Source organism: Schistocerca piceifrons, chromosome 8 (assembly GCF_021461385.2).
Source record: "Schistocerca piceifrons isolate TAMUIC-IGC-003096 chromosome 8, iqSchPice1.1, whole genome shotgun sequence".
NCBI lineage: Eukaryota > Metazoa > Arthropoda > Insecta > Orthoptera > Acrididae > Schistocerca > Schistocerca piceifrons.
Window position 1 is genome coordinate 476,708,645 of NC_060145.1, and position 26,226 is coordinate 476,734,870.

At 42.5% G+C, this 26,226-nt stretch overlaps 1 protein-coding gene across 2 annotated transcripts in view; it reads right to left on the minus strand.

The window, feature by feature from the left end:
• Positions 1-25,417, minus strand: part of LOC124711606 (ribosomal RNA small subunit methyltransferase NEP1) — a 64,865-nt gene extending 39,448 nt beyond the window's left edge. The window contains exons 1-3 of one of the 2 annotated variants that reach the window (XM_047241768.1): positions 25,201-25,417; positions 19,812-19,964; positions 12,032-12,122 (exon numbers count right to left, since the gene is read on the minus strand). In XM_047241768.1, the coding sequence (XP_047097724.1) occupies positions 12,032-12,122; positions 19,812-19,964; positions 25,201-25,344 (388 nt within the window). In that variant the 5' untranslated portion in view covers positions 25,345-25,417. Of the gene's footprint in view, positions 1-12,031; positions 12,123-19,811; positions 19,965-24,990; positions 25,045-25,200 lie in introns of those variants that run through there. The other variant, XM_047241769.1, reaches the window with a different exon arrangement.
• Between the last annotated feature and the right edge of the window lie 809 nt (positions 25,418-26,226).

Here is a 26,226-nt window from a genome sequence, read left to right on the forward strand (position 1 = left end):
ACGATTTTTACCCTCCACGCTGCCCTCCAATACTAAATTGGTGATCCCTTGATGCCTCAGAACATGTCCTACCAACCGATCCCTTCTTCTGGTCAGGTTGTGCCACAAACTTCTCTTCTCCCCAATCCTATTCAATACTTCCTCATTAGTTATGTGATCTACCCATCTAATCTTCAGCATTCTTCTGTAGCACCACATTTCGAAAGCTTCTATTCTCTTCTTGTCCAAGCTATTTATCGTCCATGTTTCACTTCCATACATGGCTACACTCCATACGAATACTTTCAGAAATGACTTCCTGACACTTAAATCAATACTGGATGTTAATAAATTTCTCTCCTTCAGAAACGCTTTCCTTGCCATTGCCAGCCTACATTTTATATCCTCTCTACTTCGACCATCATCAGTTATTTTGCTCCCCAAATAGCAAAACTCCTTTACTACTTTAAGTGCCTCATTTCCTAATCTAATTCCCTCAGCATCACCCAACTTAATTAGACTACATTCCATTATCCTTGTTTTGCTTTTGTTGATGTTCATCTTATATCCTCCTTTCAAGACACTGTCCATTCCATTCAACTGCTCTTCCAAGTCCTTTGCTGTCTCTGACAGAATTACAATGTCATCGGCGAACCTCAAAGTTTTTATTTCTTCTCCATGAATTTTAATACCTACTCCGAATTTTTCTTTTGTTTCCTTTACTGCTTGCTCAATATACAGATTGAACAACATCGGAGAGAGGCTACAACCCTGTCTTACTCCCTTCCCAACCACTGCTTCCCTTTCATGTCCCTCGACTCTTATAACTGCCATCTGGTTTCTGTACAAATTGTAAATAGCCTTTCGCTCCCTGTATTTTACCCCTGCCACCTTTAGAATTTGAAAGAGAGTATTCCAGTCAACATTGTCAAAAGCTTTCTCTAAGTCTACAAATGCTAGAAACGTAGGTTTGCCTTTCCTTAATCTTTCTTCTAAGATAAGTCGTAAGGTCAGTATTGCCTCACGTGTTCCAGTGTTTCTACGGAATCCAAACTGATCTTCCCCGAGGTTGGCTTCTACTAGGTTTTCCATTCGTCTGTAAAGAATTCGTGTTAGTATTTTGCAGCTGTGACTTATTAAGCTGATAGTTCGGTAATTTTCACATCTGTCAACACCTGCTTTCTTTGGGATTGGAATTATTATATTCTTCTTGAAGTCTGAGGGTATTTCGCCTGTTTCATACATCTTGCTCACCAGATGGTAGAGTTTTGTCAGGACTGGCTTTCCCACGGCCGTCAGTAGTTCCAATGGAATATTGTCTACTCCGGGGGCCTTGTTTCGACTCAGGTCCTTCAGTGCTCTGTCAAACTCTTCACGCAGTATCATATCTCCCATTTCATCTTCATCTACATCCTCTTCTATTTCCACAATATTGTCCTCAAGTACATCGCCCTTGTATAGACCCTCTATATACTCCTTCCACCTTTTTGCTTTCCCTTCTTTGCTTAGAACTGGGTTTCCATCTGAGCTCTTGATATTCATACAAGTGTTTCTCCTTTCTCCAAAGGTCTCTTTAATTTTCCTGTAGGCGGTATCTATCTTACCCCTAGTGAAATAGGCCTCTACATCCTTACATTTGTCCTCTAGCCATCCCTGCTTAGCCATTTTGCACTTCCTGTCGATCTCATTTTTGAGACGTTTGTATTCTTTTTTGCCTGTTTCACTTACTGCATTTTTATATTTTCTCCTTTCATCAATTAAATTCAATATTTCTTCTGTTACCCAAGGATTTCTACTAGCCCTCGTCTTTTTACCTACTTGATCCTCAGCTGCCTTCACTACTTCATCCCTCAAAGCTACCCATTCTTCTTCTACTGTATTTATTTCCCCCATTCCTGTCAATTGCTCCCTTATGCTCTCCCTGAATCTCTGTACAACCTCTGGTTCTTTTAGTTTATCCAGGTCCCATCTCCTTAAATTCCCACCTTTTTGCAGTTTCTTCAGTTTTAATCTACAGGTCATAACCAATAGATTGTGGTCAGAGTCCACATCTGCCCCTGGAAAAGTCTTACAATTTAAAACCTGGTTCCTAAATCTCTGTCTTACCATTATATAATCTATCTGAAACCTTTTAGTATCTCCAGGGTTCTTCCATGTATACAACCTTCTTTCATGATTCTTAAACCAAGTGTTAGTTACGATTATGTTGTGCTCTGTGCAAAATTCGACCAGGCGGCTTCCTCTTTCATTTCTGTCCCCCAATCCATATTCACCTACTATGTTTCCTTCTCTCCCTTTTCCTACACTCGAATTCCAGTCACCCATGACTATTAAATTTTCGTCTCCCTTCACAATCTGAATAATTTCTTTTATTTCATCATACATTTCTTCAATTTCTTCGTCATCTGCAGAGCTAGTTGGCATATAAACTTGTACTACTGTAGTAGGCGTGGACTTCGTATCTATCTTGGCCACAATAATGCGTTCATTATGCTGTTTGTAGTAGCTTACCCGCATTCCTATTTTCCTATTCATTATTAAACCTACTCCGGCATTACCCCTATTTGATTTTGTGTTTATAACCCTGTAGTCACCTGACCAGAAGTCTTGTTCCTCCTGCCACCGAACTTCACTAATTCCCGCTATATCTAACTTCAACCTACCCATTTCCCTTTTTAAATTTTCTAACCTACCTGCCCGATTAAGGGATCTGACATTCCACGCTCCGATCCGTAGAACGCCAGTTTTCTTTCTCCTGATAACGACATCCTCTTGAGTAGTCCCCGCCCGGAGATCCGAATGGGGGACTATTTTACCTCCGGAATATTTTACCCAAGAGGACGCCATCATCATGTAATCATACAGTAAAGCTGCATGCCCTCGGGAAAAATTACGGCTGTAGTTTCCCCTTGCTTTCAGCCGTTCGCAGTACCAGCACAGCAAGGCCGTTTTGGTTATTGTTACAAGGCCAGATCAGTCAATCATCCAGACTGTTGCCCTTGCAACTACTGAAAAGGCTGCTGCCCCTCTTCAGGAACCACACGTTTGTCTGGCCTCTCAACAGATACCCCTCCGTTGTGGTTGCACCTACGGTACGGCTATCTGTATCGCTGAGGCACGCAAGCCTCCCCACCAACGGCAAGGTCCATGGTTCATGGGGGGGGGGCAGGTTCAGATATAACACAGTATAAAGTATGTTCCCCAAAATAAAATATAGTTTATGAATGATTTCTGCACTCTCGGTATATCTTATGAACATGAAAAAAATCTTATTACAGTCTGATATAGCCTTTCTGCAGTACGATTTACTGCTGCAACCTCCGAGCTCTTTAAACAATAACCAAAATAGATGGACATAATTAAACTCAATCTTTGGTTTGTCTTATCAACATATGAGGAGTGTAGCTGGACAGAAGCTTAGAATACACATCTCACTGTTAACACTGTGACGCAATCAACAAAGTGACTGTAACAGTGCTTGGAAATGATTGAAAAGAGCACAGCCACCATGTGGATCATAAATTATTCATTCCTTGGCTAGATTTCTGTGTGCTTGTTATTTAGTCATAGGAATGGAAGGCATTTGTGCGAGTGATAAACCAAAAATTCTTGATCATGTGAAGAAGGTGAAATTTAAGCAAATTTATCATGTGAGGTGACTGTTTGGTGTTTTTTTTTTTTTTTTTTTTTTTTTTTTTTTTTTTTTTTTTTTTTTTTTTTTGTGGTTTTAGGGCGCACAACTTCAATGGTCATTAGAGCCCAGACTACGTTAGGAATGCACGGCGAGGCACAAGTTTAAAACAGCAACTAAAAGGGAAAACACAATAAAATATAGAAAGGCATAGGATTAAAAAAGAAACAGCATAATCAAATGTCAGACAGGTTGGTCAAGTTGATAAAACGAAGAACACGTGCAGCTGCTCCTGGGTCATCCACTAAAATGGCATCGAGAGTACATGGCAGGCCAAGATCAAGACGCAGTGTAGTAAAATCCGGACAGGACGTTAAAATGTGGCGGACCGTCAGCAATTGTCCACATGGGCAGAACGGCGCCGGCGCAGCTGTCAGCAGATGGCAATGGCTGAACTGGCAGTGTCCAATTCGTAACCAGGCTAAAACCACCTCCTCCCGCCGAGAGGGGCGTGAGGAGGACGTCCAAGCCGTGGGAAGAGGTTTCAAGGCCCGAAGCTTGTTGTCCGTAAGTGCAGCCCAATCGGCATGCCACAGCGATAAAATGCGCCAACAAATGACCCTGCTACAAACTGATGAAGGGACACCACAAGAAGCTGTCTGAGGCTGGAGGACCGCAGCCTTAGCCGCGGCATCTGCAGCTTCATTCCCAGGGATACCGACATGGCCAGGAACCCACATAAAGCTAACCGGAGAACCGTCGTCCACCAGCTGCTGAAGAGAGCGTTGGATCCGGTGCACGAAAGGGTGAACCGGATACGGATCACTGAGGCTCTGGATGGCGCTCAGGGAATCGGAGCAGATGACATAAGCAGAATTTCGGTGGCGGCAGATGTAAAGAACAGCCTGGTAGAGGGCAAAGAGTTCAGCTGTGAAGACTGAACAATGGCCATGGAGCCGGTATTTGAAACTCTGTGCCCCGACAATAAAAGAACAACCGACCCCGTCATTGGTCTTAGAGCCATCTGTATAAATGAAGGTCATATTAATGACCTTCGAACAAAGTTCGACAAAACAGGAGCGGTATACCGAACCGGGGGTAACCACCTTTGGGAGCGAGCTGAGCCTGGAGCCAAGGTGGCGCGTGGCTCTCGCCCACTCTAAAGGTTGCAGGGAGTGAAAAATCAAGGTGTTGAAGGAGGCGACAAAAGCGAACTCCAGGGGGTAGCAGGGTAGAGACATACAACTCGTATCGACGATCGAGAGAGTCGTCAAAAAAGAAACGATAAGACGGGTGGTCGGGCATTGACAGTAGCCGACAGGCATACCGACAAAGCAGTATATCGCACCGGTAGGACAGTGGCAATTCACCGGCTTCAGCATGAAGACTCTCGACGGGACTAGTATAAAATGCTCCGATCGCAAGACGTAAACTCCGATGTTGTGTGGAGTTGAGGCGGTGTAAGATGGACGGCCGTGCAGAGGAGTATACGAAGCTCCCATAATCCAGCTTTGAGCGGACGATCGACCGATATAGGAGAAGTAGGACGGTTCGATCCGCTCCCCACGACATACCACTGAGAACACGGAGGACATCTAGAGAACGGGTACAACGTGCAGCCAAATAAGACACATGTGGAGACCAGCTAAGTTTCCTGTCAAATGTAAGACCTAAAAATTTTGTTGTCTCCACGAATGGGAGAGCAATGGGACCGAGTCGTAAGGACGGTGGGAGAAGAACTTTGTAGCGCCAGAAGTTAATACAGACCGTCTTCTCGGCAGAAAAACAGAAGCCATTGGCGACACTCCAGGAGTAAAGATGGTCAAGAGAACGCTGAAGACAGCGCTCCAGGAAACATGTACGCTGCGCGCTGCAATAGATGGTAAAATCATCCACGAAAAGGGAGCCTGATACATCAGCTGGGAGGCAATCCATTATTGGATTGATCGCTATGGCGAAGAGAGCGACGCTCAAAACTGAGCCCTGTGGCACCCCATTCTCCTGGCGAAAGGTGTGACAGGACAGAACCCACACGTATCCTGAACTGTCGATCCATTAAAAAGGAACGAATAAAAAGAGGGAGGCGACCACGAAGGCCCCATGTGTGCATGGTGCGGAGAATGCCCGCCCTCCAACAGGTGTCCTAAGCCTTCTCCAAATCAAAGAACACAGCCACGGTCGGGCGCTTCCGCAAGAAGTTATTTATAATGAAGGTCGACAAGGTAACCAAATGGTCAACGGCAGAGCAGCGCCTACGAAATCCACATTGTACATTGGTAAGTAGGCGTCGAGACTCGAGCAGCCAAACCAAACGAGAGTTAACCATTCGCTCCATCACTTTACAGACACAGCTGGTAAGCGAGATGGGTCGATAACTGGAAGGCAAGTCCTTGTCCTTCCCCGGCTTAGGAATCGGTACAACAATAGACTCACGCCAGCATGCGGGAACACGTCCCTTAATCCAGATGCGATTATAAGTACAAAGAAGGAAACCTTTACCCGCAGGAGAAAGGTTCTTCAGCATCTGAATATGAATAGAATCAGGCCCTGGAGCGGAGGACCGTGACCGGGCAAGTTCATTTTCGAGTTCCCGCATGGTGAAAGGGGCATTATAACTTTCACGATTCGAGGAGAGGAAGTTATGTGGCCTAGAATCCTCTGCCTGTTTTCGGGTGGGGGGGGGGGGGGGGGGGGGGTGGTAATGAGCGAAGCTCGAAACCTCTGCGAAAAAGCAGCCGAAGGCATTGGAGATATCCTCAGGGGCCACAAGGATGTCATTCGCGACTGGCGACTGTCAAGCCAGAAACTGGTGAGTGGACCTTAGTGCCAGATAGACGGCGCAGGCTACCCCAGACAACAGAAGGAGTAAAACTGTTGAAGGTGCTTGTGAAAGCAGCCCAGCTGGCTTTCTTGCTTTCTTTAATAATACGACGGCACTGCGCACGTAATCGTTTAGAAGTGATACAATTCGCCACTGTAGGGTGGCGTTTAAAGGTGCGTAAAGCACGTCGCCGAGCACGTAAAGCGTCTCTACATGCTGCGGTCCACCAGGGGACCGGTACGCGACGTGGAGAAGAAGTAGTGTGAGGGATGGAATATTCAGCAGCAGTGAGAATAACTTCCGTGAGGTGTGCGACCTGACTATCGCAGCTTGTGAAGGTTTGATCCTGAAAGGTCGCCCTGGAAGAGAAGAGCCCCCAGTCTGCTTTGGAGATGTTCCAACTAGCTGAGCACGGAGAGGGGGTATGATGCAGGAGATGGATGACACACGGGAAGTGGTCGCTCGAATATGTATCAGAAAGGGCATACCACTCAAACCGGCATGCAAATTGGGTAGTACATATAGAGAGGTCTAAATGGGAACAGGTGTGAGATGTGTCTGAAAGAAAAGTAGGGGCGCCAGTTTTGAGGCAGACAAGATTGAGCTGGTTGAAAAGGTCTGCTAACAGGGAGCCCCTCGGGCAGGATGGTGGAGAGCCCCAAAGGGGATGGTGGGCATTGAAGTCTCCAGTTAACAAAAATGGTGCAGGTAGCTGAGCAATAAGTTGCATCATGTCTGCCCTGGTAACGGCAGACGACAATGGAGTGTAAACAGTACAAATAGAAAATGAACTGCCTGCAGGCCGGTGTGCAATGTGACGGGATCGTAGTAAATATCATCCCGGACCAGCAACATAACCCCTCCATGAGCCGGAATACCTACCACAGGGGGTAGGTCAAAACGCACAGAGGTGTAGTGTGCCAAGGCCATGTGATCGCATGGGCGTAGCTACGTTTCCTGGAGGGCTACGACGAGCGGACGGTGCAAGCGGAGCAGCAACTTCAAATCCTCTCGGTTGGAGCGAATGCTGCGAATAATCCAGTGAATAAGTGCCATCGTGAGAAGAAAAGGAAGATGAAAGAAGGGGTCACCTCGGAGGCCGCTGTGGGCCTAGCTTCGAGCGAGTACTGCCGCCGCTATCAGTAGGCGGACAGTCATCGTCCATTAGTTCTGAAGGTTCATCGGCCATCCCGTTAAGATGGCCGGGAGGAGGAGCTTCCTCCGCCGGTGGACGGCCAGATGTTCAGCTAACAGCGGTGCGGCCAGGCGAAACGGATGACGGCCTGGGGTGGCAACAGCTGGGTGGCGCAGGAGAAGAAATGCGCCGTGGCGGAGAAGGAGAACTGTGCTTCCTATGAGCCTTCTTGGAAGGTCTTTTAGTGGAAGTACTGGTCGACGGCTGGGAATTCGAGGTACGTAAGAAGGCTGCACGGGACGGTTCCTTCTTGAAGGCCCATGCATCTGACTTCTGGGTCTTCATCTTGGCAGAAGCTGATGAAGGTGCTTGTGTTGGAGGGGTGACGGGAGGAAGAGGAGACGTCGACCGCACAATCTTAGCACTGGCCGAACGGACGACTGTGGTGCTGAAGGTCAGATCGCATGTCTGCGTCGCCACCTCCCTGGCAGTCCGAGGAGAGGCGAGGACAGCACTGTATTTTCCCGTTGGGAGCAGCGTGGGCTTCCTACTAAAATAGCTTGCGAGCAGCCGAGGTGGAGACTTTCTGTTTGGCCCAAATTTCTTGGATACAGCGTTCTTCCTTTTAGATGGGACAGTCGCTGGAGGACGCTGCATGGTCACCCTGACAGTTCACACAACGAGGAGACGGAGATGGACAGTCACCCTCATGGGCATCCCTGCCACAAGTGACACATTTAGCCGCACTGTAACAAGACTGGCGAGTGTGATTAAAACGCTGACACTGGTAGCAGCGCGTAGGTGTCGGGACATAGGGGCGAACAGAAATAACCTCGTAGCCCGCTTTGATACGCGATGGTAGCTGAACACTAGCAAAGGTCAAGAAAAGTGTCCGGGTTGGTACAAGGTCATTGTTGACTTTTTTCATGACCCTATGGACAGCCGTCACACCCTGCTCAGCGAGGAAAGACTGAATCTCCTCGTCAGTCAACCCGTCGAGTGATCGAGTATATACCACACCACGAGACAAATTCAAGGTGCGGTGAGCCTCCACCCGGACAGGGAACGTGTACAGGAGTGTGGCCCGAAGCAGTTTTTGTGCCTGAAAGGCACTCTCAGTTTCTAGTAACAAGGTACCATTACGCAACCTGGTACACGACTTGATAGAGCCGGCTATGGCATCTACGCCCTTCAGGATAACGAAATGGTTGACAGAGGAAAAATCCTTGCTGTCCTCAGATCGAGTAACTACGAGGAACTGTGGGGCAGGCGGTAGTACTTTTGTCACTGGTGGCTGGTCAAGTTTCCGTTTATGAGCAGAAGTCAAGAGAGAAGAAGAGAAATCCATTGCGGAGGAATCCCCCATGATTGCTCCTTCCTTGTGGGGACCCTCTCAGAGGGCACTCCTGCCTTAGGTGAATGTTTACACCTCAGGTCACACCTCCCGAGAAACAGACGGAGGAACCAATCGGCATGGTCAGAAGGTATCAGCTCAGGCAATCACCCCTCCCTGGGCCTGGCCTTTACCAGGGGGTACGTGCACGCCTTACTTGTCTACCCAGGGCGGGGAATTACGCGTTACCCCGTCACCGGCTACGCGTGCAAACGCGTGGGTCGGCCTTCAGGCGCGCACAGGGAGGAAGGAAGATGAGGAGAGAGAAGAGGGAGAGAGAGAGAGGACAGACTGTCTCAAACGCTGAGGCGGAGGCCAGAGAAGGCAAGGAGAAGAAGACAGGGGAAAGAGTAAGGAAGACAGTGAGATGGAGAAGAGCAAAGAAAGGAACCAACCAAAGGAAGGAAGAAACGAGAAGAAGTGAAAATATCATGTGAGTGTAAGAAGAAAATAAACTTGAAGTTCTGTAAACACAGTTGAAAATAATGTGGGAATGAACAGAAAAAGGGCTACACTAGGAAAAGACAATTGACAAATGCCTTTGTTAGTGAAGGTGTGCCACTTTCTGGGTCAATTATTAAAGCCCAGACTGAAAAAATTCACTTTGTTCTCATGTAAACCAAAGATTTTATGGCTTCCAATGGATGATTTTCAAGACGGAACTTTCACCACAGAGTTTGCCAAATGACCACTGAACGAGGAACAAGGTCTTGCAACACTGAATCTGCTTTCCAGTTTCCTGAAATTCTACACAAAGTAACAGTACATAAAAGTTTAAATGACCATCAAGTGTTTAATTGTGATGAAACTGTGCTTTAATATCTACTGCTTCCAACCAGAACCCTCTAAACATAAAAAAAAAAAAAAAATCAAGAAATAAGTTGGGTTTGAAAATGAATAAAGATCCAATAACCCTGTTCTTTACTGCAAATAAATTGGGCAGCCGTAAGCTGAAACCTCTTTGTATACGTAAAAGTAAATGCCCAAGATGTTTCAAGCATGTAAATATATCATCCTTTCAAGTCATGAATATAATAGAGGGAAACATTCCACGCAGGAAAAATATATTTAAAAACAAAGATGATGTGACTTACCATACGGAAGTGCTGACAGGTCGATAGAAACACAAACACACACATACATACACACAAAATTCTAGCTTTCGCAGCCAATGGTTGCTTCGTCAGGAAAGAGGGAAGGAGAGGGAAAGACGAAAGGATGTGGGTTTTAAGGGAGAGGGTAAGGAGTCATTCCAATCCCGGGAGCGGAAAGACTTACCTTAAGGGGGAAAAAAAAAAGGACAGGTACACACACACACACACACACACACACACACACACACACACACACACACACACACACCCATCCGCACATACACATACTGTGTATGTATGTGTTGTTTGTGTTTATATCGACCTGCCAGAGCTTTCGTATGGTAAGTCATATCTTTGTTTTTAAATATATCATTTCAAGTCACTTACACATATTCAAAAAATGCTCAGAGGTCATCTGAGCTTTTCACCAATTGGCCAGATTGTAGCTGACAAGGACATTATTGATGCTGTTTGAAATTACAATAGTGAAGCAGTTGAAGATGAGGATGATGAAGCTTCGAAGAAAGTATTAGATGACGTTCCCATTAATGGACACTATAAATAAAATGATTATGTGTAAGGAGCAATAAAGTGATTCAAATCAAATTGAGTTTTTGCACCTGATAAGCATAAAACAATATGCACTAGAGAAACTGTGTGAAATGATCTGCCAAAGAAAGCTAGCCAACTTCTTTAAAGCAGTATAATAATAATGTACTGTGGCTCGCAGGCACTGTTGTAAATTACAGTACTGTATTTAAAAGCACACTTTATATACCGTATTGAAAGTTGTGTTATTGTTTGCTCAATGTCTGAGAGAAGTTTGTCCAATTGCTGTACCCTATTTGGTAAGTTTCTGAAATGTATTAATTCTAATGTTCATTAAATTTAAAGAAGTATAATGTCACATTATGTGCTACTTTTCCACACACAGTTTGTCATTACACGGCTTACTCTCGATACATTGTGTGTACTCTATAACGCGGCAGTAAAGCACGTCCCCTGACAACTGCGTCATACCAGGCTTCTACTGTATTTATGTTCCCTGTATTTTCATGGTATTATAGAGTTGTAGCAACAACTTGATCTATTTCATAACAAGTATGATGGATGAGAATGTGTGCAATTAAAGCATTATCTGTTAAATGTTGTGTAAATAGGTCCTTATCATTCACGTCAGTCAAGTCCATGGCCCATGTTTAGATACGGCAAGTGACCTTTTTTTGGAACACAAGAACTTTCAACAATTATGGCAGAGCTTTCCACACTGGGTGTCCTGATACCTCAGGGTGTCAAGTGGTAGCACCAAAGGTGTTGCGAGAATAGTAAATTCAGAATGTAACAAACGAAAAACTTGTGACAGAATAATACGAAACAACCTTCTCTTCAATACGTGTATTGTATTTACAAATGAAATATGAAAGTTAAAATTTCTTTAAAATATAATTTGTTACAACAGAATCTGTCTTACTGATGTTAGTGAAAGGGTGTTTAGTGAAACTGTACGTGTTAGAAGGGTGTCACTGTGAGAAGTTTGAAAAGCTCTGAACTATGGTCTTCAAAACAATGTCTGTTCTGGTGGGTTTCCCATATAGGCTATGGCTGAGATAGCAATCAGTTTTCTGGGGAACGATGAAATTGACACTTTTCTTTTCCTATCTTCCTCTTGAGACTACTGTAACTTTTGTGAGTACTTTATAACTTTTATACAATAGTGCATAATTTTTATACACAGCCCTCCACGAACGATCGTGTGCAATTACAGATTTCATGCTCTAACAGTGATGTAGTTAGAATACTCGTGTCGCACAACATTGTCAGAATATTTGAGAAGCAAAAGAGTTTCATAGTTTCATACCAACAATGTGTCACAAGATAGCAGAAAACACAGGAATAAAATTGCAACTAGCATACTGAAATGTGAAACATTTCAATCAAATTACTGAGTAGAAAACAAGACAGAACACGTGTAGCTTACCCATCAAACCAGCAAATCTCTTGAATGTCCTGGGTATTCTCGTCTGTGGATTAACTTCTATCAGAACATTCTTCTCTGTATGCACGTACACCTACAGTCAAAAAAGATCACTGTTCTAGAACTTAGTAACACTTAGTACAAGCTACCACAAAATAATTTTTAATCCTCATAAATTACAATTTTCTCGTGCATGCAATGTTCGTTAAGCCTGAGTGTCAACTTGATCACAAATAGGTAAATATACAAACTAAAACAGTGTTGCATCTTCCGGAGAGATTAAATTTGTGCACAAATCTGGGACTCCAACTCAAACCCTCTCTTGCTGGAAAACAGAGACAACTAAATGCACAGAATTTTCACAGTGGCACAACCTATGCAGCAGAGTGATAGGTTTATTCTGTGAAGCCAGACTATGCTCTGAGATCTTACAAAGCTTTCTCTCAAACTATATCTAAACCTCTTTTTGAACACTGTTCCTGGGAAAACAGTGACCAAAATCAAAATACATTGTAAAAGCTTTTAAATAAAAACAGTCTAGGACTGCATGTAAGCGGTTAAAATTTAAAACTTATTAATCAAGACACATGTTCCAATCATGGTACAATCATCTTCAGACCACTAAAACTCTGTGAAAAGTGTAATACAAAGTTTCAAAGGCCAAGACTTAGGTATAAACTAATTTAAGTAATGTAACTAATTTAAAATATTCTTCCACCACCACAGTTTGGACAAGAAGAGAATAGAAGCTTTTGAAATGTGGTGATACAGAAGAATGCTGAAGATTAGATGGGTAGATCACATAACTAATGAGGAGGCACTGAATAGAATTGGGAAGAAGAGGAGTTTGTGGCACAACTTGACTAGAAGAAGGGATTGGTTGGTAGGACATGTTCTGAGGCATCAAGGGTTCACCAATTTAGTATTGGAGGGCAGTGTGGAGGGTAAAAATTGTAGAGGTAGACCAAGAGATGAATACACTAGGCTGATTCAGAAGGATGTAGGCTGCAGTACATACTGGGAGATTAAGCAGCTTGCACAGGATAGAGTAGCATGGAGAGCTGCATCAAACCAGTCTCAGGACTAAAGACCACAACAAAATGAAATAGCTCCTCCTGAGACATGCTGGAAGACACTGGTGATATCTTGGGGGAGAATGGACCCAATATACTCTAGAGAATCACCGAGTGGCACTTTGGTAAACAAAGAAACATCGCAGCTGATGAGAATGTCCTTTGGTCCACGTTTTAGTTTCTTCAGCTTCTCAATGAAATGTTCCAAGTCCTTTATGCAAGTGTCAGTTTTTCCAGTGTGCAACTGAAGCAGAGAGGCTAAGTATTGCACCAGTTTATACTTTGATGAGCCACGAGTGCTTACGGTTGGCGTTATATAGTTTTGGTAATCCATACAGCTGAGATGGTGAGGCTTTTGTGTAGCACAGGTTTCTCTACATGCCTGCCAAGAGAGAAAATTCCTTGATTAACTGCTTCCTGTTGCATGTGATCTGCTGTATTGTATCCATGCTTAGCTTTAGGTATGTTATTGGATCTAGCAGGTCTCAAACCTTCTCCTCACAATCTTTGGTCTTTATTACAATGGTCGTATTTCCCTCATTGGCAGATAGCACCAATACACTCTTGTTGACATTAAGGCTCTCGATCGCTTGTAACTCTTCATTTTTCAGTTTGCAAACTGGTGGTTTGTTCGGCACAGTATCCTGGTGGTTTCACTCTGAATTTACTCAGGTTTTTCATAATAAGGGGTGTGGAGGGCTGCTTCAGAGTTAGCAATGATATCCTCCGTAGGTAAAGTTCTAGGACAATGGCAAAATTCCCCCCCCCCCCCCCCCTTTCGGAAGGACAGACTGCTCCTCTGAGGTCAACGGTCCTTCACTGAGGTTGACCAACATGTGTGACAACCCGCTTTTGGAATCGACCTGTCAATCTGGTTTCTGTATCGTGCAAACTTGTTCTTCTGTCACTCAGAGCAACAATCAAGTTTGTTCTGAATGTTCCTGTGAGTGATGCTACTAATCTCATCACAGTTTTCTCACTCAACACTGCCACTTAGTTGACAGAAAATGTTCCTCATCGGTTCTTACCAAGACTATCCATGTTGTGTGAATTTTTGCTCACAAAGAAAAGCTCGTTCCATTATGTCATACGAACAACACGCCTCAACGGTGGTGATTGAGCATGCAGATTTCAGGATTAATTTTCCCATATGACAACAGTAAGCTCTTTCCCGCATGTCTTACCACAAGCTAGTTCATGTGAAATGGTGATTTCATGTGGAATGGCGATATCTACAAAGAGCTGAAAGGCATCATCATAGATAGTCTACTGGTTCCAATGGTGACCAGTTTCTTCACAGAGCATTTCAAAAGGCACTGGACTGGTTACCTGGTAAATCTAAGGTGTAGTAAACTTATGTAAACGACACCATCGTCTAGAGTCATGGTAGCTTGGCAACCTCCTAAGATTACAAACAGTCTCCCTGCGAATGTAAAATTTACTACAGAGGCAGAAAAGGACGAATAGCTGCCCTTTCTAGATATGCTGGTTACAAGAAATGGCAAGTAACTGGACACAGCATGTATCAAAACTGACGCTAATTGACCAATAACTACACAAACTACCAAATCATCAGCCGAGCCATAAAAGAGGGATGGTTAATAAGAGGCCTGTCTAAAAAGTATCTCTTCTCTACTCTCAAAACGGGATCCTTCCAGTGGCGTCTTCAATTTTGGGAACAACCAAAAGTTGGAAGGAGCCATGTCTGCAGAGTAGGGAGGTAGGCGAATGGCTGTAATTCCATGTTTGGCCAAGAAATTTTGGATCAAATGGGATGAATGTGCGGGGGCATTGTCGTGATGCAGTTGCCATTTTTTTGCCATACACATGTCTGGTCTTTTGCGCCAAACTGTGTCATGGAGAACATCTTTATAATACTCCTTTGTCTCTGTTTGTCCTTCCGGTGCATTTTCATGATGCACAATTCCACAGACATCAAAGAAGACAGTTGGCATCACCTCGATTTTGCTTCGCACCTGCCGCACTTTCTTCAGCCTCGGAGACTAAGGATGCTTCCATTGCGACGACTGTCATTTTGGGTCGTACCCATACACTCATGACTCATCTCCAGTTATCACAGTGTTCGGAAACCCAAGATCAGTGTTGGTGGGGTCCAGAAGGTCCTGTGCAACCTCAAAACGGAGGTCTTTTTGTTCTAGCAACAACAACTTGGGCATCAATTTCGCAGCCACTTGATGCATGTTCAAATCATTGGGCAAAATTGCATGTACAGAATCTTCATTCACTCCAACCTCTTGGGCAGTCTCCCACACGGTCAAACAATGATCTGCCATGACCAAATTTTGCACCCCCTCAACAACAGCTGCACTCCAAGCAATTTGGGGCCTGCCAGAACGCTGGTTACTCTCTGCTGATGTGCGGCCATTTTTGGATCAGTTGAACCACTTCCCAATTTGTGTTAACCTATCGCATCTTCTCCAAACACCTGCTGAATCTTACGAACTTTTCACTTTGAGAATCACCAAGCTTTTGACAAAATGTGATGCAGTATCTTTGCTCAAACGTTCAGTCATCTTGAGAGAATCGATAATCCGATGAACACATTGTGTAGCACCTCACTCGGTGACCGACAGGCAGCGACTGACGTGCTGGAAAGCAGGGACAAAATTCACGCATGAGCATAAAGATCTCTTCCTTTACTGTGTACAGTGGCACCACGCTATCGTCTCTTTTGCGTGGGGAAAATCAAAGGTTGGATACTTTTTAGACAGACGTCGTATGCTTGTAACATGGAGCATTGGGTACTCCACCCATTGTATAACAAGCGTCATGAAAATTACCACTTGGCAAAGTGGAAGAATTAACATGTATGGCTTTCTGCCATACATTTCCAGGGTGACACACAGAATTGGTCGTACATAAACATGAGTAAAGACCTTTTACAAACCAACTGAGATGATTGAAGAGTGCCTCAGATTGACACAGGACAAAAAGAACCGAACTGCGATGTCAGGAATATACCACATACCATGCACTTCTGGTAAAGCGTCTGTGGGTATGACAGGATGATCCATCAACATCAGGATCACCAAAACAGTATTCCAGGTTGGGCCATAGTGTTGTGTGAGACTGGCCACATAATAAAATTCCACAGAGCAGAAGTTCTCACTGCGGAGAAGAGCTACCATGCCCATTAATTGAGGGAGGCAATAGAAATCCACAAATGTGACAACAGTCTCTGATGTCTGAGATCAATCACTGAAGAATCCAATGAAATTAAAATTGTGGAAAACACTATCAACCTTATCGTCTAACTAAGGACTGCGACCTGATCCCCATCACCTTAAAGAACAACAGAGGTTAAAACTAGCATTTGATCACACTGCAAAGATAAAACAGTGCAGTAGAGGTAGGAATATAATTTTAGACACGGTATCTAAGAATGTACAGTGGCCAATTAACAAAAACTGATCGTAAAACAGTCCAGTTGCCTTTTATTAACACTAGGTCACCGCTTTTGGTTCACTAACCAACTACAGTGCTACATGTCCACAGTCAATAAGATATTTACAGCCTCAACTGATACTTAGCACAATCTATTACTTTATCAACAGTATTACTTAAGACAGTTCTTAAATCGAAGCTGGTCACTAGGTACATATGAAAATGCTTCATGATCAATTTAGAAGTAAACTGAGAACCTGCTGAGAGGATCAGTTAATCCCCAAAGCAGAGCTACATTATTTGTGACCTAATCTGGGCATGTACATTAAGGGAAACTGTACAGTTAACCAATTTTGTAAGAGCACAGCATTCTTGACACTTGTGCATTTAGCTTAAAACACACTAGTCGGTGATCATTACCCTCGAATATTTTTCAGTTTTCCACATATTATCTAATGGATGGGGCATTGTTGTGTCGTGCCATCAGTGCTTCAGCAGGGGAAGAGCAGAATCAGTAGTGGTTTTAGGCCTGCCGAGTTACCATCTGGAGAGAGGATTGTAGGAAATAAACAAGTGAAAGTTAAAGTGGGAAGCATTTAAGCAGTTATCCGCGTAGCACATTAACTGGCGTCTACAGATTAATAAGAAAATGTAAATTTGAGATTCTTTTGTGTTGAGCTGAAGTAAATTTCTAGGACCAGGTGTTAACTTTCACAAATCATGTAAATATTCATTTTTAGCATGGACACTGGAATGTGGAATTTTTGCAGTCGACCTTACTACATTTACATTCAGCTTTGTAGTGAACAAACAGTGTTTTCTCTGGAATAAACAGATTTTTGTTTGGAAATTACGGCAGTGTGAATGAGAAAGGCATAGCTATGAGTGTTATATTGACTGAAGTTTAATACACTAAATGAATGGACATTATCTTTTACTGCAAAGGACCTATGTCACGACCAGTTCATTTTTTGTAACAATTAATTACAAGCAATCTGCTGGCAGTAGCCACACAGGTTCATCATATGATGGATGTGAACTGTTTATAAGTTGTCTCCATTCAAAAGATGTTATAGCCTTCACATTTTGTAGCAGGAGAGGCAGCTTACAAGTGGTGCACAGTGTAATAGTATGCAATTTCTGAAGTTGTAAATTGTGGACAGGAATTATACAATTTTAAAATATGCACAACATCAGGGTTTTAGCATGCATGCAAATTACAATGGTTATTTACTCATGCAGAAAACAGTCCCTACAAGTGAAATACTAAACATCACAATACACCTTCTCAAACTTTATACATCAAATAATATATCACTCGGTAAATACAACTGCTTAAATACTTCTCAGTTTAACTTTCACATGTCCATTTCTCATGATGCTTTCTCCAGATACCTCGGTCAGCTCCAAAACACTGCTGACTCCACACACTCACTACTGATAGCATTGGCAACACATCACAACGGTGCCCCAACCGTGAGAAAAGACACATTACTACAAAAAATGCTAGAAGGTAAAGTTTACCGGCTAGCACATACTGAGCCAGAACATAAAAGTGTCAAGGAATGAGTTTGGTTTAGCAAATGGCCTTCTTTGTAATTCAGTCCCTGTGCTATAGAGGTATCATTCCATTCAGTTATGTCCCTCCAACATATAATCTTAAAACATAAATGCATTTACTTGAGTTAAATTATTCCAGCAGTTCGAAACAAAATGAAGCACATTAACAATCACCATCTACGCATTATTAAATGCCCGCCAATCCAAAATTTCAGCAAAATTCATACTCTGTCACACTGCCTGTGCTCTATTTTTGGCACGTTTATATACATTCATCGTCATAAGAAAACTTCAGCCACAATGGCAAAGCATACTGCTACTACTGTGGCAAGCAGGTAGATGGTACCACACATGCAAAATGATTACACTATCAATTTAGAAGGGCAAACATTTAAGGATCAATAAACGTTTAAGGTGCTACACGGCCACAAAATTATGTGGTCCTATGGTGTGAGGTCCGCACAGTTGTGAATACAAGCATCCAGATGTCATGGTCAGAGCTGTACTGGTCTCAGATGTAATCCTGTGACACTGTCCCGTGTCACCTACATCTGAGAGTGCAGTTCCCACATATCAGTTGGTGGAGGTGGAGTTCCAATGAGACGCTCCATGACAACCCAGTCCTTCTCGATCGGGAAGGGGCTGGGGATGTGGCAGAGTATCGACAGCTGCAAGCTACACTCGGGAGGCAGCAGTGGTACAAGGACCTGCATTGTCCTGTGCAGACAGGGCAGGGACACAGGCATTCACAAGCGATGGAGCCATTAGTTGCAGGCCCTCCTCTGTGCAGCTGACACAGAGCTTATTAGGGACACCAATGATGAATAGGTACTGTAAGATATTGCATCCCTCACCATAGGACTGGGCTGGTGGGACATCACAAACCGCGCTTTGTGCCACTTCCTTCTGCAGACCTGGTGCTCTCGGTCCCAAGGCACAAGTGAGACTGGAACTAAAGGTGACCAACAGCCAGTCTGCGGGGCCCCACGTCCACCGTAGCCCATATTGGGCGAGTCGGGGATGGAGCAGTGGGGGTGCGAGTGACACACATCATAACGACCAGTGTGCAGTGAGCCTCGCGTTGTGCAATTGCCTACTGGTGGTGGTAGCACTAATGGGATGTTGCTCAGAAGGCAGGACAGGCTGGCTCTTATTGTTGTCATTGGATCTGTTCGTAAGTGGTGGATAATCCGCCAGTCCTCCCTCCTTGTGATGCACGTCAGACAGCAAGATCCCATACGTCGTGTGCGCATGCCTTCCTGCATTCATTGCCACCGACAGTGGGAAACGATGGTGTCTGTACAACCAGTGTGGTAAGCACTACGAAGATATGACTACCAGCCTTCCTGCAGCCCCAAGATGCAGCCTTCTAAAACTCGCCTTTCCAGGTAACCTTCTGTCATACGTATGACCTCAGAATAGTCCACATCCAGTCGATACACGACAGATGCTACCTTTTGTACAGGCCAGCATGGTTGTTTGAGGCACTCTTATTTCAACTGGCAGGCAAGATGCCACGGCCCCACCCACCTGCCCCAAGTGCACAACCAACAGTGCAAAAGTAATTGTAGGCATAGCTGCTGGTGTGTGCGTACCCACCTGGTTTCCAGTGCTTCGGTTGGGTCCTTCTGGATGCAGCTCTTTTTATGATGATCAGTATACTATTGTAGTCTTTACGTAACTTCTGCTGGGCATTTTGTTTTTCAATCATAGAAGAGCATGAAAATTAGTTGAAACATATTTACCTGAAGGAGTGCAGCCCTGTTGAGTGGGCTATCCAGCAACATGAGTAAACACTGATGTGTGATGTCTGGCCTACAAGTTCCAGGTTCTCTGTTGTGCTTTCTGAGTATATGCGCATGATCATCACAATTTAGAAGTTCAAATGTATTTCCTGCCTAAAAAAGTAAAACAAAGCAATTTATGTATAGTATAGAGAATGAACAGCGTGGTACCAACACAAAGGCAATATAAAATCAAAAGGTTACCGAGGTTAGAAATACAGAACACTATCAATGATTTTAGAATAAAAAATTATGGTAGTGACCTATGCATTTTTCAGTTAACATCGGAACACAGCAATTGAAATATGAGGGTCAAAGTTACACAGTCCCCCTCTCCCCCCCCCCCCCTAAATTTTCCACAGTTTATGTATGAACATATTGTAAATAAAAATACTTGATAAAATTCTCAGGCATTTGATACCAGTTGTCAGCTTTGAGCTGTAACATCATGTGTGAAATTATTTATTTACAGTGTGATGTTTGTAGCCACCCAGAGATTAAATATTACCTATCACTGTATTAGTAACTAGTGAAAACAATGGTTACATTTTACTTGAATTCTGCAGATTATGTGTGTTTAATTTATGTTTATTTTGAACTGTTATGTTGTGTGACATATGTATCCACTTTTTTTTATTTCTATGGTATATTCTTTTGGTTCTTATCAGTGTGCGATTTGTGGTTTTACAGTGGGGGGGGATGTCTTAGGGGGTTACTATAACTATATATGTTACTAGCTTGGACAGTGGCATTACCCATGGTTAAATAGTTATTCATAAATAGATTTTAATGCCGAAACTCACTATTCACGCGTATGCACTATCAGAAAAGCCATCCCTTGTTGTATCTTTAAAAGTACGTTATAGGTAAAGCTTATTTACAAAATCATCTACATACAGGTACACGAGGGGAATTAAAAAAGTAAAGGCACATTTGTGAAAAGCTGTATTTATTCTGATGATAGAAAACTGAAACATGCACTACTTTTCTACGTAACCTCCCTGGACTTCAATGCAGTTTTCTCGACATTTTAAGAGTTTTTTTATTTCATCAGATAATACGTTTATCAGTATCATCTGCAACCAATTTTGCACTGCAGCAATGACGTCTTCATCACTTTCAAATCTTCTTCCCTATAGTGCTTCCGTTAAGGATCGAAACATGGGAAAATCACTTGGAGCCAGGTCTGGACTGTATGGTGGATGTTCCAGCACCTCAAATCTGAACTCCTTTACTGCGTCGGCTGTCCGTTTGGCAGAATGTGGGCGAGCGTTATCTTGCTGCAGCATGACACCTCTTCACAGTTTTCCACGATGTCTGAATCTGATTGCAGGTTTTAGTTCCGTACGCAACACATCACATCCACCATACAATACAGACCTGGCTCTAAAGCCTTGTTTACGCTGGGGCGACGTCTTGCAACATTGTGGCATGCTACGGAAATGTGGCATGCGTCATCTTGTCGTTTAGTTCTAAATGTTTTGAAATGCTTAACTACTACATAACACTTATTCAAAATTAATAAGCAAATATAGTAATAGTATTAATAGTAAACTTTCAATGTTCGGCTCCACAAATTTAAATTATATGTAAAGTTCTACTCCAGTGCGTGGGAAATAAACATCCCAGGTTGGGAGGCATAAACTAAAACCAGATGAGGGGATAGTCTGATGCAGAAGGCGGGAAATCCCCCCCCCCCCCCCAACCCCCCCTGCAAATCGCACACTGGTTCTTATACAGCATATAATCTGTGTTACAAGGTTTGATTTTTAGTTTGTTATTTTGGTCTGTGATCTCTTTGTGTTATTTTTTGCAACATGGAACCAAAATTAACCTTCAATAGTCAAATGATGTTGAGTGAAATGGGCTATTGAATCAATATTTTTTTTTTTTTTTTGTAGATGTCACTGGGAAGTACTGCAAATGTTACATTGTGACAATAACACTAGAGTGAAGAATGTGTTATGTTGGTGTTCTTCCAACAGCTAATGCGAGTGTGTCACTGGCATAGTGTGTGACAGTCCATCAGGCATGGAACACTGAGACACGAAGACTCAGTCTTTATGTCATAGTGATACTGACACACTATTTTTGTTACCTATCCTATGATAAACATAAAATGTACAAAATTTTTGTTTCTAAATGTCCAGTAATTGATTGGTTTTCATTCTGTGTTTTCAACTGTTTGGTGAGTTACATTAGTTTATTGTAGTTCACCATTTTTTCAAATTTTTGTGTTATCTATGTTTATGAGTCTAGATCCCTCATTCACGGAAATTTGGTGTCTGGTAAGTTTGATTCTGTTTTGTTGAAGCTGTTTTTGTTGTGTAAGTTTTTGCCTTTCTATATTGGTATCTGTATTTTAAGTTGAGCTATATATAAAGCAATTGACATTGGTAACACAGCCTCTCAACAGTTTTTTGCAACTTTTTGCTATTTGTATCAGTCTTCTTGACTTTTTCTAATACCATTTATTTTAGGATTTTTGTATCGGCATCTGCTTTTCAGGTTGAGGTGTATCGGTTAACTGATTGTCAACATTTTTCATTAGTTTTCACTACATATATTGGTCTTGTGTCTTTCTTTTGGCCTTTTTAGTGCAGTCTGTGTTAAGATTGTTGTACTGGTATTGGTTTTTCAAGCTGAGCTATACAGGTCACCTAATGCTGCTGATACCAGTTACAAGTTGTTTATTCTAATTGTGCTTCATTTATCATGTTTCTGTCATTGTTGCACCTTATGTATTATTGTGAATTTCAGTTGTGATGTCAGATATTGGTTTGTCCGCACCCAAAATCCCCACAGTAGTTCTGCTAGTTTCAACATTTATAAGATCTTACGTTCACATTTTTGCACCATGGAAACATTTAAAGTTATTGGTTGCCATTTTGAAATCATGTTAGCATTGTATCTCAATGATTGATGTGACGTCTTTGTGAAAAACACACTGATGGTATCAGATCACCTGGTTTACATGATTTTCTGAATTTAACTTACAGTTTTAGTTTCTATAATACAAATCATGAAATCCAGCATGAACATGGAGGTCAGGCTAAGCTATAGACCAATCTTGTTACCAAAACCTTTATTTAGCATTCATATTTCTTGGTTTATGGTGGTCCTACTATCACACATTGTCCAGTATCAGATGACTTTTGGGGGAAGATGTGCGACAAAAGGAGTATACAAAAAAAGACAAGTGCAAAATAAATAATTATTTAAAATTTACAAAATATACAAAGAGTACATAGAGAAAAGTTAGTAAATGGCTGACACAAAGCACTGATGAAGAATTCTTTGAAACCAGGAATTCCCTACAAGCAGAAAACTGCCCAAAAAAGTGAGAGAAACAACAGCAAGCTGTGCTTTCAATGCATTGAGGCTATTTTTGTGTGCCACTCGTCTTCCAAGAACTTACCAGGTTCATGACTTGCAGAATTAGTTAGGCCTAATTAGCCAGAGGTACAAACAAAGCTCTCTTAACTGACACACAGACAGTGAGAGAGAGGGAGTGAGAAAAAGAGAGAGAGAGAGAGAGAGAGAGAGAGAGAGAGAGAGAGAGAGAGAGAGAGAGAGATTGTACAAAACTAATGCATCTCATAGCTCGTGCCAAGGATCACAAAACATTGCATCACTTGCTACAACAGCATTATTTTATGTGAGCATCTGCAAGCAGAGGTAATTTAATCCAACCACACCTACAGTTAACTACACTCATTTTGCAACTGGAATATCACCAGCATTTTTCAAGTTTGAAATGGGTGCACATGCTACAACAAGTTTCACCAAAACCAGTCAGCTCACTGACAGTGGAGAAGCAGTTTACTATAGAAATGTCCTCTCACTCCTCTACGTCATGTATGAGGGGTGACACAAGAGAATGACACAGAGACTGTAAAATTTTGTGCTTAGTAATCCGTTCAGTTGGTGACAGTTACTAATAAAGTAGACCCCAAAATGAATCCAGTATTCGTTCTGACCTCTGCTCAAAACATTTCTGGACTTTTTTTTTTCATTTGGCTGCACAAGTAATGCACCACTGCTGCTTTCTGCCAAAGGGCAATAACATGCCTGTAGTAAAATGTTCATCCTGTGGCAAAGAGATAGTCAATTTTGATTGAACTTTTCACAGCACAATCACAAAGTTCAAGGTAAAACAAATACTAATTTGCCATGACAAATAGTACTTTAGTAAAGTAAACAGCCACTGTTTGTTGCATTACAGGCCAGGGGTTGTTTAGGAGACAAAAATAGTTAATTCAATTAATTCACACATCAAGAAGCTCCCCCCCCCCCCCAAAAAAAACCCAACCAAGTTATTCTCCTGTCACTACTGCAACAGAAATGAGTCTTTTACGAAACAGGCGTCTCAAGTTCAGAAGCTAAAATTATTAAATTATTGCAGGTAATATTCTGAAGAATTGGGTTCCAATCGAATCCCTACCTTCATCATTGCCTGTGTGTGTGTGTGTGTGTGGGGGGGGGGGGGGGGGGGGGGTTTGGAATGGATCTATTCAGTTAGCCTTGGCTGACCACACGAAAGAAAGTGTCGAAGTCTCAAAAAGTTACAGCCATTACTCGTGGCTCATTCCTGCCAATAAGTGCCTATTGCAGCTGACAGACACACTTCTAACACGAATTGAAAAAGTACAAAAAAGAAGTCTGTCGACTCATTCCAGGTCTTTTGATTACACTCAATATAGCATTAATAACAGTGCATTACGGTTATTTCTAATACAGTGCCACCCTAGATAAAAAAAAAAAAAAAAAAAAAAAAAAAAAAAAAAAAAAAAAAAAAAAAGGTGATTTGTCCTGTGCCTCGTAGTTATCCTGAACGTAACTTCGTACATTTTGCCAAACGGCACACACTCGCAATTCTCCTCTTCTATGCAACAGGGGGTTAATACCTCTAAAATTCATTGGCGGAGTTGGACAACACAGTAACACCTGTAACGTGGACCCAGGACGTCCTATTTGCCAAAAACTGTATTGATATTCAACGGGTAATGAGCCAAAATTGGTCTTCGCACGTAAGGCCTGGTGCTGATGACAGGACCTTGTGAAATACGAATATCTTGCGCAAAAAAGTCCTGTTTTGTTCATCATTTTTACAAATCACATGCGGTTTTTATATACAAACCAACATAGATTACAATAGCAACGGCACATGCATCTGTGGATCCCTCCATGCAACTACATCGCATGGTCAAAAAGGTGTGGGCCTCATTAATCTCCTACGTAAATATTCACTGTCAGCGAACCATAAAATTTATTTATTTAATCTATAATATTCCTCCGTAGCCACAGACGTATAATTATGGTAACCCGCCGATAAAGTAGAAAAACAAACCTTCACAGACTCCAGTTGCGCTCCTTCTAAAATTACAATCAACCTCTTCTCTTGGTTTTTAACGTGAGCCACCTCAAGATGCTTGGGCACTGGATCAAATTCGTGTTCGTCTTCCTTGTTTTCAAATTTCCTCTTCTTACCCATCGTGCTATGTACACAAACACGTGTTGAAATGTGTATATATATAACATTGCATTCGCTCCGATCAAAGTATACTGGCAAAGAAATGCCACTTTCTAGTTTTATCAAAGAGTATACTAAGCATTTCAGTTACACTACCCATGCTACTAGGGACGAAAACTTGCACATACATCTCCTCCCTCCCGACCAACACCGACAGAACGGCAAGCAAGGCCTGTGGAGGCTGGTGTTACAGCACGTGTGATATAAATTACGACTGTAGAGTAGAAAGATACCCGGAGTAACCGTTCAGAAGAGCAAAACAGATTTTGTGCGGTATGGAGCACAGTACTCTTATATGTCAGAAATACAAGATAAGATACGGAAAGAGAAGCCGTTATTTGCGCTCCTAGTGGTCTGGCAGTGAACTTCGAATTTCGGAAAATACGGAGCTAAGATCTGTATTATTACTTTGCAAAGTACGAGTGCTAGATGATCGTATTTTTCATTTATACTTCATGGCTGGATTTGTTGTTAAAGTATATCTATTTTTAAAACGCAATATTGCAATTTCGACTTCGTGGCTGTTATCAAGTGGAATTTATGTTCCTAATTACGACTTTCTTTCGAATATCGCACACATTTTAAATAAGTTTCCTGTATTCTGCTTAATTTTTGCTCTCACCTGTAATATTGAGTGGGGTACATGATTTCATATTTGTTTTTGTTTCATCTTAAACAGAAGCCAATGTCGAAGTATGGTATTCTGTGAATGCATGCATATTTGTTACTGCTTATGTACTGTCGTGTGAACTGCTGTTTTTAAATGCACTGTAAGTATTCTACGTTATTTTTGGTCCCATTCGTTTTTCGTACTCTCACATTTAATGAAAGCCATTGAAATCC